Genomic DNA, 16,205 nt, shown 5'->3' with positions numbered 1-16,205 from the left:
ACTCCATCAGGTTTGTGTACATCTTCTTCAATGGCTTATCCCAAGAAGAGAGACTGTAGTGTTTTGTGTTCTCTTACTACTGTAAACAACCACTTTTCCCTCTATCTGACCCAAATGCAATAACTATAGTGAAATGCTGGACAGTGCAGACATTTTTTTTTTAAAAAAATTTTTTATCCAGCTACAGTAAGGCATACTTTATGTTCTACCAACTTCCATACTTGAAATTCACTCTTTATCTCAGCGCCCCCCCTTCTCTCTCTCTCTCTCTCTCTCTCTCCCCCCCCCCCCCCCTCTCTAAGCTACTATTGTTAAGATCACACAGTCTGCTACGCTGGGTCCTCTTCCCTCTGGACGCGGGACGCAGCCGCGGCTGCTAACGTGTGACGGAGCTGCTCTTCCGCGTCTGAATTCCTTTCATCCCCTTCCAAAGAGGGTAGGTCTTCATCATCTTCATCATCATCCACGCTTTCTGTAGGGCTCTTAATAAGGTGTTGTCTGCAGAGAAAGTTCGAAATAGAAAAAAAACAATTCCATGTGATATAAAACATAAACATACACAGAGTGACAAACAAATTGTACACCCGATGTTTTGCGTCTCTTGTACCTTTTGAAGTGAGGGTATGTTGTTCCCATTATGGTTTAGCTGTCTCGATCAATGACACTGATAAGCTATATGAAGCAGGTGCTAAATTATCAGGCTAACAGAAGTCACAGGATTTGTGCTTCTATACTACATTATTCTTTTCCCTCACATCAGTCCAGCAGTCACACGGGCTTTTGACTTGACCTACACATACAGACAGAGACAGTGGAGTGTACAGCCGTTTCTCTATATGCGTTCTTCTCTGGACTTGCGTTCTCACGGTCACGTGACACGTCATGGGTCACGGCCTAAGTACTAGTCCAGTTCAAAGTTGGCATCTGGCCAAGTACAGATCAAATACCCAGATGTGGCCTCGATTCGTGGGTTTTATCGAGGATGCATCAGGAGGTGACTTGTGTGGACTTGGGTAGTCAAGTTTCTCAGAATGCATTTCACACAAAGTCTGGACTCCCCAGCTGAACTTAGCAGGTCCGAACTCCCAAGAACGGGCGTCTGGACTTGACACACTCCGTATTGAGAAACAGCTTAGGCCTCTGTAAGTGTAACTTAAGTACTGACTGGAATCAGCTGTTCTTATTTAAACATGCAAATATCCAATATAAACAATATTCAGTTCACTCTGTTACAAAACACAGGTCTTGCACTTTAGTACAAGTGCACCTCGTCTTAGATATTAAGAAATAACAAAAGACATTTCAAGTTGTTTTCTTAAAGGTTTCTTTAAGAGATTTTCCTAAGTCTTTTCCTTTCTAGTTTTTGTCACTAAACTGCACTAACAGAACGGTGAAAATAAAAAATACTGTCACTTGTAACTGAACTTCAGTGAATAGGTGGAATTCATATTCAGCAAAGATCTTTGTCACAGTCCTCTACATTCATTTGAACCATTACTTAAGTTTACAGCACACTTTCTTTCAGAATGAGTGTATGTTTGTTCTTGAGGTTTGGGGGTTTTGAAGCAGATAAATTTACCTCTGTTCCTGTTGGAGTGAGTTTTCTTTTCTCTCTGAGACCATCCTCTGTATCTGTTCAGTAGAATCAGAGAAGTGTTTCCTCTGGAGCTCCAGGACTTCCTGTTCACTGACCTCTTCCTCTCCTTCATCTCTTACACTAGACGACCCAGCCTGGGCTGGACTGTCCTGCTGAGGGGCGTGGCCCATAAGCTGCAGGAACAAAATCCACAGTGAAATAGTAAGGGGCTCTCCTGGCATGGAATCTTCACAAAACAACACCGACCTCACGGAAACCTCCTCTACTGGCTGCAGAAACAGTGAGCAAGGACATATATAATATTAAAACTATGGATAAAAGGACATATATATTATTAAAACTGTGGATAAAAGGACATATATATTATTAAAACTGTGGATAAAAGGACACATAATATTAAAACTATGGATGAAAGGACATATATAATATCAAAAGTATGGATGAAAGGACATATATAATATTAAAACTGTGGATGAAAGGACATATATAATATTAAAACTACGGATGAAAGGACATATATAATATTAAAACTGTGGATTAAAGGACATATATAATATTAAAAGTATGGATGAAAGGACATATATAATATTAAAACTGTGGATAAAAGGACATACATAATATTAAAACTACGGATGAAAGGACATATATATTATTAAAACTGTGGATAAAAGGACACATAATATTAAAACTACGGATGAAAGGACATATATAATATCAAAAGTATGGATGAAAGGACATATATAATATTAAAACTGTGGATGAAAGGACATATATAATATTAAAAGTATGGATGAAAGGACATATATAATATTAAAACTGTGGATTAAAGGACATATATAATATTAAAAGTATGGATGAAAGGACATATATAATATTAAAACTGTGGATTAAAGGACATATATAATATTAAAAGTATGGATGAAAGGACATATATAATATTAAAACTACGGATGAAAGGACATATATAATATCAAAAGTATGGATGAAAGGACATATATAATATTAAAAGTATGGATGAAAGGACATATATATTATTAAAAGTATGGATGAAAGGACATATATAATATTAAAAGTATGGATGAAAGGACATATATAATATTAAAACTACGGATGAAAGGACATATATAATATTAAAACTGTGGATTTAAAACTACGGATGAAAGGACATATATAATATTAAAACTACGGATGAAAGGACATATATAATATTAAAACTACGGATGAAAGGACATATATAATATTAAAGCTGCGGATGAAAGGACATATATATTATTAAAACTACGGATGAAAGGACATATATAATATTAAAAGTATGGATGAAAGGACATATATAATATTAAAACTACGAATGAAAGGACATATATAATATTAAAACTGTGGATTAAAGGACATATATAATATTAAAACTACGGATGAAAGGACATATATAATATTAAAACTGTGGATTAAAGGACATATATAATATTAAAACTACGGATGAAAGGACATATATAATATTAAAACTGTGGATGAAAGGACATATATATTATTAAAACTACGGATGAAAGGACATATATAATATTAAAACTACGGATGAAAGGACGTATATAATATTAAAACTGTGGATTAAAGGACATATATAATATTAAAACTACGGATGAAAGGACATATATAATATTAAAACTGTGGATTAAAGGACATATATAATATTAAAACTACGGATGAAAGGACATATATAATATTAAAACTGTGGATTAAAGGACATATATAATATTAAAACTATGGATGAAAGGACATATATAATATTAAAACTACGGATGAGAGGACATATATAATATTAAAACTACGGATGAGAGGACATATATAATATTAAAACTACGGATGAGAGGACATATATAATATTAAAACTACGGATGAGAGGACATATATAATATTAAAACTACGGATGAGAGGACATATATAATATTAAAACTACGGATGAAAGGACATATATAATATTAAAACTACGGATGAGAGGACATATATAATATTAAAACTATGGATGAGAGGACATTTATAATATTAAAACTACGGAAGAGAGGACATATATAATATTAAAACTACGGAAGAGAGGACATATATAATATTAAAACTGCGGATGAAAGGACATATATAATATTAAAACTACGGATGAAAGGTCATATATAATATTAAAACTACGGATGAGAGGACATATATAATATTAAAACTACGGATGAAAGGTCATATATAATATTCAAACTACGGATGAGAGGACATATATAATATTAAAACTACGGATGAGAGGACATATATAATATTAAAAGTATGGATAAAAGCAGAGCATGCTGGGTGGAACTTCTGCAAATTAAAATGTTGGCCGTATATTGATTGTATTCAGATCTGGTTCAATTAATTGTTTGAATTATTTGAATGGCTGAAGTTTGTCCTAAGTCTTATCAGTATTCCATTTCCTTCTGAACACTATTTCCTTTGTAACGGGGTAAACAATGGTTTGATGAAGAACATGTGAGGTATTCACTTGATGTCTGTTTGGTATTTCATCAACATGCTTGGTTCTGTTAGAATTTTGGAAACTTTAGTAGAAAAGAGCATAAGGTAACAGAATCGAGTTAGAGTTCTGTCACAGGGCCCAGTTACTCAAATACTTATTTACTCAGGTCTGGTCTTATTAACTATGTTGAAGGACTTAAGATGGCACAGTTCAAACATTATGTGCTGAAGTAAAAACCCTGGAAAACACCTAACATCTGGTGTGAACTGTGCTCTGGTAGCCACAGAAGTCATGATACCTCAGTGTGTGTCTCTCACCTGGGCAGGGAGGGGCACCTGGATATGACCCTCAAGGATGTTGTCAGTGGTGATCTCAACAGAGTGAGTTACCTGCAGGTCCTGGATCAGCAGATGCTGAGGAACTTGAGGAAACATTTCCTCCAACTGGTGTACCTAACAAGGGCAGTGAACAATCTAAGTGACTGGTTCTTATCTGAGCTGCAATTGTGTGTGTGTGTGTGTATGTGTGTGTGTGTGTGTGTGTGAGAATAATTGTTCAGTTCATCAGCTTGATCTTTATGGTTTTATTCGTGAAATATTGGCGATGTTTAGTGTCAGAGTCTGTTATCTCTATAAACTTAATAGAAACATTATGGGGGGATGCCACCCCCCGCAGTCCCAAGCCATTTTGTATGTTGGACAGCTGATGGGAAAATCTGAGAGAGTTCAAAGGACATTAGCGACGTTAGCTCACCATGGCATGGAGCTGAAAGATGTGGGCTTGCGGTATGGTGACCACGTTGGTGGTGTGCAAGACCTCCACTGAGAAACTGGGTAGCCAGCTAGCGATTCGAGAGCCTGAGGGAACGGAAACAAGCAGGTTTTTAAAAGTCTAAGGTGATCCATGGCTACTGAACATGGACAACTATAAAGCCTTCAAGTGACTTAGTTACATTTATTGTGCTCCAGTGACTATGACTCGACTGACAATATTATCATATCCAAACTCCTTTAACAGTGTTTGCATTAAATAAAAAAAACTGTTCATTCATACCATCAAAGTGGAAGTAGTGGTTGTATTGATTTATGAGGGGTTGGATGTCTGAGGCCTGATCACCATTAATCAGGTTATCAGATGCTGGGTGGTTTCCACTATAACTATTGCCAGAGCCAATGCTCAGAGACATTCTACAGGTGGGACATGATGTGTTCTGTTCCAACCAAGACCGGAGGCAAGGGCTATGAAACACACACACACACACACACACACACACACACACACACACACAGGTATGAGACCAAACAACAAAGACACCTAATGTAAACACACATACACAAGTATGAAGTTGTACTGAGACCTGGTTTGACAGGGTGCATCAGGGCATGAATAGGCTTTGATGGTCTGTGAGGTGCTTACCTGTGAAAGAGGTGTCCACAGGGCAGCTTGCGTGCTGTGTGCATGCTCTCCCAGCAGATAGCACAGTCGTCATCATTGGCCGCCAGTTCCTCTGCAGTTGCCATGGTGAACCTGTCAATCAACAGACAGACATGCTGAGGTCACAACTCCACACAAAGTAACCCATGTCACAAATAACTCCATAGCTTTATGCAGGTAAGATTATACAGCTCCAGGAAATCTTCAATAACACAGCTGACATTGACAATGCTTACTTACTATAAATGAAGAATGTACTACGTGTATACAGTAATATACTACGTGTATACAGAGTTATAACTAGCTTTTATGGGCTTACATAACAGTGTTTTGAGGACAGAATAAAAATGGCTCCAGTAAAAAAAAATGATTTACTCTAAAGCTGTTACAAATAGTGACAAATCATCATCAAACGCCATCATATCATCATCTCAGGACACTTGTTTTTAAAAACACTAGAGTAAAACCGTGTCTGAGCAGACCTAGCCTCCATGGCATTCATAATGCGCAGGTAGTTTTTGTGGCGACGAAGTCTGTGCTTCAGTTCTTGGTAAAGGGAACGAAGCTGCATGAAAACGACGAGGCCAGCCATGGACAGCCAGATGTTCCCAAAGAGCTGAGGAGAGAGGGAGGAAGGGAGAGAGCAAGAGAGAGAGAGCGAGAAAGAGAGAGAGAGAGAGAGAGAGCAATCATGGGATCCAAAAAGAACAGAACATGAAAGAAACTGTCAGACTCTCTACCCCCGCTGCCGCCACTTCACCAACGTCACAACACACGTCGTGATACACGAGACACATAAATATATAAATTCATTACGATGAATGGAAAGTCATTCAGTGATGTTCACGACAAAGGAGAGTCACATCTCACCAGCATGTGAATATGATGCATCAAGTCTAATGAGAGCATGATAAGCTCCATAGTGAAGTCTGTGTAATAAACATAAGCTCCTTTATCTTCCCAGCTGCCCTCATGGTGCACATCCCAAAGGTGAATGGCATACCTGGAAAAGACCACTGATTAACCCTAAAACACATCAATATGTGTACTTAAATCATTATATTTATAGGTGGTGTGTTAGACAAATCATAACTATATCACAGAAGATCATTTGTTACGTTAAAATATTTCCACATTGGCAGAAATCAGAAAATTTAGTTTTGGGGGGAAAAAAGGGGGATTTCTTTCAGATTTGTAATTAATGTCACTGAATGCACAGCCACTTAAACGGTTTGACGAACCCTGAAAATATCCCAAATTTGTTTATTCAGTTTCTTACTTTCTGGGACTTTCAGCTGACACAGATAAATGAAAAGCCTCTATTATGCGTCCATTTATAGAGCTTTGGGTAATCCTCATTCAGTATGAGACAATACAAGCTGGCACAAGAGGGGCATCCTTATTTGGCCAGTATAACATAATATTGTAGTAAAACTGGGTCTGCAGGAAGGAAAAGATTTCCAAAAACTTACCGAACTATAACATGCACGGCGCAGACAGTGACCAGTAAGCACTAGAGAGGACAAACAAGCGAAAGTTGGAAAAAGATTGACTAAAAAGCCCAAAAACAAAAGCTCCAAGTAGCATTGATAAAATCTCTATTACAGTAGAACACTATTACCTCAGCAGCCATGAATGACAGAGTGTGTGGGCTGGGTGCATATCCAAGCAACACACACAGGCCACCGCAGGACAGCAACACACACACCAGCAGCGTCAACACTCGAACGTGACTGCTCAGTGCAGTCGCAGGCGAGAAAGAGAGCTGTGGGGAGCACACACACACACACACACACACACACACACACACACAGAGAATTTGTATTACACAAAAGAGAAACACGGGCACACACAAAAAGTGTTCACATTTGAATATCTCTATGCAAGAGAGGGCTGGACATTAAATATTACACAATGCAAATTTGACATTTGCAGATGAGCAGAGTTGGTCAACAGGGTATGGCTTTACTGTTGGTAAATAATTAGATCAGTCTTAATCTGTACAGAAGACGTCACTGTTTGATCAACCATACTTAATAAACGTTACGTTGGCCCCTCCTCTTCAAGACTTTTTACAAACATATAAAATCTTTCTTACTCTTCTATGAAAACTGAAATTCATTATATGACCATATTAAACTATATTACTCCTAACCCACATGCATCTGACATGACATCCATGGAAAAGCCACTTTTTATGATTATTATCATTATTATTATTATTATTATTATTGTTGCTGTTGTTGTTGTTATTATTATTGTTATTACTATTACTATTGTTATTATTATTATTATTATTATTATTATTATTATTATTAAGTTTTTCTGTAATGTTGTGTTTGTAAGTAAACACATGCTGACCCTGACCCATTTCTCAGTCTCTGATGAACAACACTAACATTAGCAAAACTAGAGGCCCCACATGCTTGGAACTCCTACTATTAATAACCATGAAGCTGAAAGTGATCCAGTCCCGTGATGTGACACATTACAGCGAGGCATGACTTCAAAACAGAGCGACTCTGGGAGAGAGAGTGTGTTTATACTCAATACATGGGGGATTTGATCTATTGGTCTGCAAAAGCAGGTGTAAAACAGCTATCTGACACAGAGAAAGACAAATTTCCTCAGTTTTCTTTCTTTTCTCTCAGGGAATCTCTTGTATATACTGTTATATATGCATAACATCACTACCACATAACAAAGCATCTAGGAAAATATATTACTGATAAAACAATGAATAAAATGTAAAATGTGTATGAAATATGATAACTAAATAATTTATTATTCAAAAGGCAATTCATGACAGTTATCTTGTGCTCTGAAACCTACTGATTCCAAAAAGAGACAACCAAATGGCTGAGGTAGTTGTTCTTCCATGCATTCATTGATTCGCTCAATTCATATCAACTATCATTTGGGAGCCAAAGACAGAGCTAGACAGTATCTATCATATTTCAGAACAACCCTCCACCTTGGGTATATCCAGCAGATATGAATAAGCTAAAAAAGATAGCAGTTATTGTGGTCAATTCATTGAAAAGAAAAATTAAGTTGCCCATAAATTACTTAAAAGGCAGTGTCTACAAGTATTGTTGCGCTAAAACTGGTCTAGTCATTCCAGATTAGTAGGTCAGGCCAAAGGGAAGGCCAAGAGGAAGATGTTTGGTGAAGGGAAACCAGAGTGAGTTTGAATTCATTACTGACTTACATATTCAAAGCGATCCTTGCATAGCTGAACCATGAGGTGTAGGAAGATCAGGGTCGAGAACCACACACACCACATGACCAGCTCCTCTTCATTTTGAACGTTCAACACGCCAAAGACAAAGATAAACTTGTAGAAGACAAAGTTCCAGAACTTGTCCTTAAGGTGCTGGGGTAGGAGTGGTGGGGGGGGGTACATAACCAGTCAGACAGGGAGAGAACAATTCAAATGTCCTGGAGGATCACTGATCGAGATATGTGAAAGCACAGCCCTCTAAAAATGGACAACTAGACAATTTCTCTTCTACCGAACTCCAGCAAAATGTTATTCCACTGGTACTTCAAAACACCTGAATATAAATCGCATAGTAAAGACTGCATGCCTCCTTGGGGGAATGCTCCCGCAATCATAAATTCAATACGAAAATGTGTAATAAAGTGCACTACAAATATTGTAAAAAAGTAATATATTTTAGAATGATCACTGGAGATTAGTCAATCTGTTTCCAATAAGGAAAAACGTGATTGTGGTGTCTCCATTCAAAGCACTGAACGAATAGCCTGTTTTGATGATCAGCGTAACTGTGTCAGGTAGTGAGTTTGTGATGGTATTGGTTTTAAGGAAAATTCAGAGATAGGAAATTCAGCGTTTGCCTACCTGTGTTTCACTGACTCTGAGAGGACCAAACACAGCGCACTGAATGAGTCTTGCAGTCAGCACGAGAGCACAGCAGACTGTATTGACGAGCACCTAAAATGACCAAAAAATAGACAAGACGACTGGAAACACTGAAAACACGTAATATATGAATATGAGTCAAATACATCTCGTAATAATGCATAGGCCTTCCATAGCCTCTGTGACCCTAACATCTTACCCATACAAAAAGGCTGTCATTGACGTGTTGCCACAGTAAGGTCTCGAGCAACTGATCGTCTTCCACATCATTTTGAGGTTGAATAACAACTTCACTGGAGGAATTCTGAGTTGCACCTGTAAGGGCGCGATTATCCCGCAGTTCGCTAACAGTGTGGTAAACGCTGAGTAGGGATCCAATTTGCAGCGCTGCACTAAGGGCTGTATAAGTCGGAAGACTTGGCCAAGGGAGTCGCTCCAAGAACATCAGCGGCATAGCGACATAGTTTAAATTATCCCCAATGATAAGTATAAACGGTTTGACTACTGATTGCTGTTGTAAAAGACAGACTGCATTATAGCACAATAAAAAAGAATATCTACAAAAGTATCCACAACGGTAAAATATACATACCTTGACTAACTTTAGCTACTGTAAAGGACAGACTGTGGACTGTATCACAATTTAAAACATGCATGAGAAACTGTTCATTGATTTTCTCGATTGAAATGCTGTATTTAAAAAGCTATAACAAATCCCGAGAACTCACCCTCAACCGCGCAGTCCAGAGTTCTCGGGAATGTTTCTTACAGTAATAAAATATCTGTCGCTTTCTAAAACATCGGCTTGTTAACGGTCAGTTAAGACTGTTAAAACTGTCAGATAAAACTATCAGATAAACTCACAAAACCAATTTCTACAGAATTTCGAGAGAAATTATTCGCTCAGAGACGTGACCGCTCCTTCTGTTAGGACTAGCAGGGAGTACAGCTCGCAGGCGCTAAAGACCACTGAACAACACAACGCCACTAGAGGGGTGTTCAGACCTGGCTACGTCAATATTTAAAACCTTTGAGGCTTTTTGAAGCTGTACGCCGCAAGTTAGGTTACCACGAATGGAGTGATTCGTAAAAAATATTTTCAGTTAATTCGTTCGAAAATACATGGTCCTACAATACAGCATAAAACTTTAACAGATACTTCGATATGTGTATACACCTATAAAGTAGGTTGTATTGTGACTGCACGGACATGACTGAACACTGATTATCTCTGCTTTATCGATGCTGTTTGTAGCCGTCTCTGTAAGACTGATTTCTAAATTAACAACTTCATATTCAACTAAATGTGTTATGCTAAAAGAAACAGTTTTAATTTCTTTAACAGATCTAAAGTCAAATATGTGACACCACCGTGCTTCTCAAATGCTTAGTGCTGAGGGTGTAGCTACCGTCTGCCAGAACCGTTCTTTCCACCGCTGTGCGGGACTACCTGTCGACCCCACATCTGTAACCCTATGTTAAGCAGCCTGTGTATTTTATATTGAAATAAACATATACTATGGGTATTTCAAAATAAAAGTCCAAATAACGCCGTAGGTATGCCAATCTACTATAGTCTATAGCGTGCAAATTTACGCTGTCCTCCATATGTGTGTAGACTGATAGTCACATAAATGACATGGGGCCATGGATTAGCTGGACAATAAATAAATTGTAAAACGGCAACCGCATGTGTGTAAAAAATAAAGAATTCGGTGAGGTAAAAAAAAAACCAGTCCACCAGGAACTGTAGTTAACTACAATCACCGATAGGGAGAGTATAACGTTTCAAATAGCATTGTTATACCTTCACTTGAAACTGAAACAGAGACTGTGTGTATTCATTATTCATGATTATTAGCTATTCTGTTATTCACAAAAATGTAAAATTTGCAATAAAGATCTGTGTTCAGATGAAAACAGAATTCAACACATACACACGATAGCTTATTCTGGGTTATAGTCATTGCATCCTCCTTTGGCCCTGAGATGTGTGTTCTGATTGGAGAAGTGAAAAAAAAGGCTGTAGTTGTGCTGACAAGGGACAATTACTCGGAACTGAGACATCAGACATGCACTGTATCTTATGGGCTGACAGACACAAGACACAAGAAAAATGACAAAATCTTTTAACTTCAGTGCCAATAGCACATCACATGAACAGTGGATTGAGGTGGAGGGCTTGGTATCCTGTCTGGTTCTGAGTCTGGCTTTTCTGGTGGGTGCTCCAGGAAACCTACTGGTGATCTGGACTATCGTACAGCACGTGAAGCAGCGCTCACACACGGTGGTGCTGATCCTCCATCTGGCTGTCGCTGACCTTCTGGTCTTAATCACGCTGCCCGTTTGGATCTACTCAGTGGCTCGTTCCTGGGTTTTCGGTGAGGTCACCTGCAAGGTCATGGTTTACATCATCGTTGCTTGCATGTACAGCAGCGTCTTTCTCATTACGACCATGAGCGCTGAACGCTTTTTGGCCGTGAAATACCCTTTCTGGATGCTAAGGTGGAAAACCAGGGATGCTATGAGTAAATGTCTAGTTGTCTTTTGGGTCTTGGCGTTTGCCTTGGGCATTCCAGCAATTCTGACATCATACGTGGACGAGGAAGAGGATGGGCATCATCGCTGTGTTTTCTATGAGCATGACTCTGTGGTCCTGGAGGTGCTCTGCTCATGTCTGGAGACAGTGCTGGGCTTCATAGTCCCATTTTTCACAATTACTGTGTGTTACTGCTGTGTGGCATCGCAGCTGCGGCATCTCCATTCAGGGATCAAGCAAAAATCAGCCATTCTCATTGGAAGCGTGGTGGTCGCGTTCGTCCTGTGTTGGCTCCCTCACCATATCATCAACATTATTCAAATGGTTAATATCCTCACAGATTCTGAGGAGCTGTCCGATGCCACACAACAAGCAACGTTCATCTCTGGAGCCCTGGTTTTCATCAGCAGCTCAGTGAACCCCATTTTGTATGTATTCACTGCTAGAAACTTCGAAGGCAGTCTAAGGAAGTCATCCCTGGTTAAGATGTTCCAGGATTTGACATCATACGCAGTCAAAACAAGAGCGTGTGATGTTTGTGTTGACAGCCCTAAACAAACAGCAGTCTGAAAAAAAAAAACAAAAAAAAAACAAGAACCGTTTCCTAATATGGACTTGGCTATAACCCTGCACGCACTAGCAGTATACAATAATAAAGAACAGAGGTGTGAACAATCACACACAAACCAATTCTTTGGTGATACACCTTGGAAACTCGGGGACACGGGTAAAGATGTATAGATAGTTTGTTCTTCTGTTCTTTTTGTTAAAACGGTTAATGGGTGTTTTAATGAGTTCTGAAAACTGACTTGGAGAAATGAATCCACAGTGTCTCTTTGTTCCCACTTTTGACCCTCACCCCTATTTCATTTCCATTTTCTTTTCAGTGTTTCAGTTTTGGGTCACGGTCAGGGTCAGGGTCAGGGTCAGGGTTGGTGTCATGGTTAGGGTGAGGGTTAGGGTTAGGGTTAGTGAGTTCAAAATGGGATCAGTGAACTTAAATAAAATACTTTGAATAAATTTAGATGTGTCAGTGTGCTATGACCAATTCTATACTAACTCAATCTTCCAGTCATAATTCTATTTCTGTAACATGCTCCAATTCCTGGAAAACACATAGCTGTTTTCAGCGAGTGTGGTTTATAAAGCTGATGAAAATTTGACAGACAAGCTATATTACAACTTTATCATCTACCCTCCTGCACTTTCCTATGACTCCTAAAGCCATGACTAAACCCTGCATCTCTTTCTCAAAAACCCGCCATGACACGAGGGATCAGATGCTGAATCACAATCCTTCAGCTTTCTTTCTTTCTTCAGAAAAACCTCTTTCCTGTTCTTCTATGCTCACCAGAAGGGGGAAGTGGGAGTTTTGTTTGTGCTGCAGTGTTTCAAACCACAGTGTTTTCAGCAGTGAGTAGAGTCAAGAAGACAGAATATGAACAGCACGGCTAACTTTCAGGGGCAAACCATGCATCCAGAGGTCCCTTCGGGGGGTAACGTGGTGGCCTGCGTGATCCTGGCTCTGTCCTTCTTGGTGGGTGCTCCAGGGAACTTTCTGGTAATCTGGACCATTGTTCGGCACGTGAAGCCTCGCTCTCACACAGTGGTGCTCATCCTTCACCTGGCTGTTGCAGATCTACTGGTCCTAATTACGCTGCCACTGTGGATCTACTCCATGGCTCGCTACTGGGTTTTCGGCGTGGTCGCCTGCAAGGTCATGGTTTACATTATCAATGCATGCATGTACAGCAGCGTCTTCCTCATAACACTCATGAGTGTTGAACGGTTTGTGGCTGTGAGGTATCCATTTGCCTCTCTCGGGTGGAAAAAGAGAAACGCTTTGAAAAAGGTACTTTTAGTGGTCTGGGTGTCAGCATTCCTGCTCAGCGTTCCCATAATTCCCACACAGACGCTGGGTGGGGATCCAGGAGAAGAAGAGTGTCTTTACAGAGAGTATCAGTCACGTACTCAGGAGGCAGTATGTGTACTTCTGGAGACTCTGATAGGTTTTGTGTTGCCTTTCATTATCTTGGTGGTCTGCTATGGCTGCGTGTTTGGTCGGATCGCTCAAATGACGTTCAAAACCAAACGTAAATCCACAGGTCTGATCGCCGCCGTCGTGATCTCGTTCGCGCTCTGCTGGATTCCTTACCACATCGGTAACGTCCTCTCGCTGGTGGCACTGAGCATCGGTCATTCAGATCCCGAGGCTGAAGAAAACCTGGAAAATGCCAGAACAACTATGACCATGATCTCTGGGGCTCTGGTCTTCATTAGCAGTACCATTAACCCGATACTTTACGTTTTTGCTGCTCGCTCTTTCCGAAGTTCACTCCGAGACACTGGGATACAGAGGCTTTTCAGGCATCTCTCCAGCTCAGGACCGAATGACAGGACTAAAGAGTTGTCGTACGTGTCTAAAAAGCCGAGCACGCAGACAGAGGTTTCTCAGTGCTCAGTGCAATCAAAAGAACAAACAGATCTTCATTTGGATGTTTGTGACAATGCCTCAAGCTGACTGTGTGTAGTTAGTCACGTTTTTAGTAGTAACAGATATGATCTTCTAAAACGATTAATGTACAATATTGTATAAAATTCTCATGAATGCAACTGAGTATAGCTGAATATGGATATACTCTCCAAAAGTATATACATTCAATGCAACTGTGTCATGTCGTGATTTTAGATCTCCGGAAATATGTGTTCAAAGATGGGCAGTGTGTATATATTGTATTTTCTTTTTTTAACGGAAGTGATTAATAAAGCATGCAGCTTTGTACCGTATCACAAAATGCGTGAACAAATTCTCATATGCACTTTTGAAGGGAAAATAAAATTTAAATTTAAGATTAATTTTTTAATTAAAATTTCAAACCAGTACTATCATTTCAATACCAGATGTCCGACTCAAAATTAATCTAACATAATTTAATGCTAATAAATTTCTCTGTTTAAATGAATTTCTGTACATTTCTCAAATCTGAATTTCTGAACGTATAACTCTGTGTGAAAACATTTTTTTTAATGTCTTTGAGAATTTTATATACACCAATGTTCCATAATTCTGCTTTCCTCATTCACTAAAAATAATAATAAAATAAAAAAAATCAAAACTTAAATCCAGCTGTTGATGTGCTCAGTGATACTGTTGATTCTTTATGGTGCCAGTTAAATTATAAGCATGAGGACATATTCCAGATTTGTGGCTCTGTTGTCCCCATTCTGCATGTTAAATCTTTTTTTTCTGAGATTACACATTGTCGCTATTTCAACATCTCTCTTCTCTCACGTCTTGCAACACAGGAATGAGTGTCTCTTCAACAACCACAAAAAAAAAGAGGAATCGTTAACTGCTTTCTGCCACAAATGCAGCTTGGCTTAATGGGGGATTCCTGTGTGATCTTCGTCACATAATTTGATAGTGGAAAATATTTGACTTATTTTGTGTTAAGTGTTCATATGGCTTCAACTAAACATTTAGTTAACATAACAGAGATATATATCAAAGATTTTCGCTACTCTTCGTTGCTTTTTTCTGTGATCTTGGGCAGTATATGCATACAGGGTCATATAATCAGACCTCTGTGGGCTTCAGCATTATCTGAAGGAAAAAAAAAATGGTCAAAAAGCATTGCCACCCTTTCAGATGCATTTCTGGTTTTGGGGCCCAGTGCAGCTTTATAACTGTGGTGAAATAGCGTGTTGTCACTCACAGACACAGACAGACATGTTGTGACTGAGCTGCGGACATACAGTGCTTTCAGAACATCAGTAATGGTCTGGGAGTCAGCACACGTCAGTTCACCTATTGTTTGTCAGCTGCTATTCTTGTGTGTATGTATAAATGTGTGTGTGTGTGTGTGTATGTTTCTCAGCCCTTTTCTCAGAGGAAGATGGTCGCACTCAATGTGATGAAATTTCACATACTTTGCCCCCAAATGAATATAATATTTATTGTTGTGATGATGCCTCTGGAGTGAACTGATATAAATTGAGCTGAAAGAGAGAGAGAGAGAGCGAGAGAGAGAGGGAGAGAGAGAGAGAGAGAGAGAGAGAGAGAGAGAGGCAACAGCTGTGCACCATGGTTGCGTGAGTAAGAGACGTGTAGCCTGCCTTTGGCAGAGGCTCATGTCTAAACCTGTGGTTCCCCTGGTTCTTTGGCGATGATTACGAAGAAATAGTGAAAAGTGAAAGAATCAGCTGCACTTCGGACCTTTCATGACCGATGTCACCGTGATTCACATCTAATCACCTT

General features: G+C 39.2%; 3 protein-coding genes across 3 annotated transcripts; 2 read left to right on the top strand and 1 right to left on the bottom strand.

Annotated features, from left to right (window-relative positions):
* Nucleotides 1-329: 329 nt before the first annotated feature.
* Nucleotides 330-9,862, bottom strand: amfrb (autocrine motility factor receptor b). Its single transcript, XM_030794128.1, has 13 exons — nucleotides 9,608-9,862; nucleotides 9,388-9,480; nucleotides 8,734-8,898; nucleotides 7,144-7,287; nucleotides 6,995-7,035; nucleotides 6,393-6,525; nucleotides 6,005-6,138; nucleotides 5,505-5,615; nucleotides 5,142-5,326; nucleotides 4,842-4,945; nucleotides 4,406-4,540; nucleotides 1,580-1,770; nucleotides 330-498 (listed from the first exon to the last, which is right to left on the bottom strand). The coding sequence occupies exons 1-13, from the start codon at nucleotides 9,860-9,862 to the stop codon at nucleotides 330-332; spliced, it is 1,860 nt and encodes a 619-aa protein (XP_030649988.1).
* Nucleotides 9,863-11,524: 1,662 nt separating this feature from the next.
* LOC115830087 (leukotriene B4 receptor 1-like) lies at nucleotides 11,525-12,895 on the top strand. The gene is made up of 2 exons (XM_030794127.1): nucleotides 11,525-12,474; nucleotides 12,835-12,895. Exons 1-2 carry the CDS (start codon nucleotides 11,525-11,527, stop codon nucleotides 12,893-12,895), a joined length of 1,011 nt encoding a protein of 336 aa, XP_030649987.1.
* A 523-nt stretch (nucleotides 12,896-13,418) lies between these two features.
* Nucleotides 13,419-14,468, top strand: LOC115806018 (leukotriene B4 receptor 1). Its single transcript, XM_030766739.1, has one exon. The coding sequence runs from the start codon at nucleotides 13,419-13,421 to the stop codon at nucleotides 14,466-14,468; it is 1,050 nt and encodes a 349-aa protein (XP_030622599.1).
* The last annotated feature ends 1,737 nt before the right edge of the window (nucleotides 14,469-16,205 follow it).

Source organism: Chanos chanos, chromosome 2 (assembly GCF_902362185.1).
Source record: "Chanos chanos chromosome 2, fChaCha1.1, whole genome shotgun sequence".
Classification (NCBI taxonomy): Eukaryota; Metazoa; Chordata; class Actinopteri; order Gonorynchiformes; family Chanidae; genus Chanos; species Chanos chanos.
This window is presented reverse-complemented; position numbering and strand designations above follow the sequence as displayed.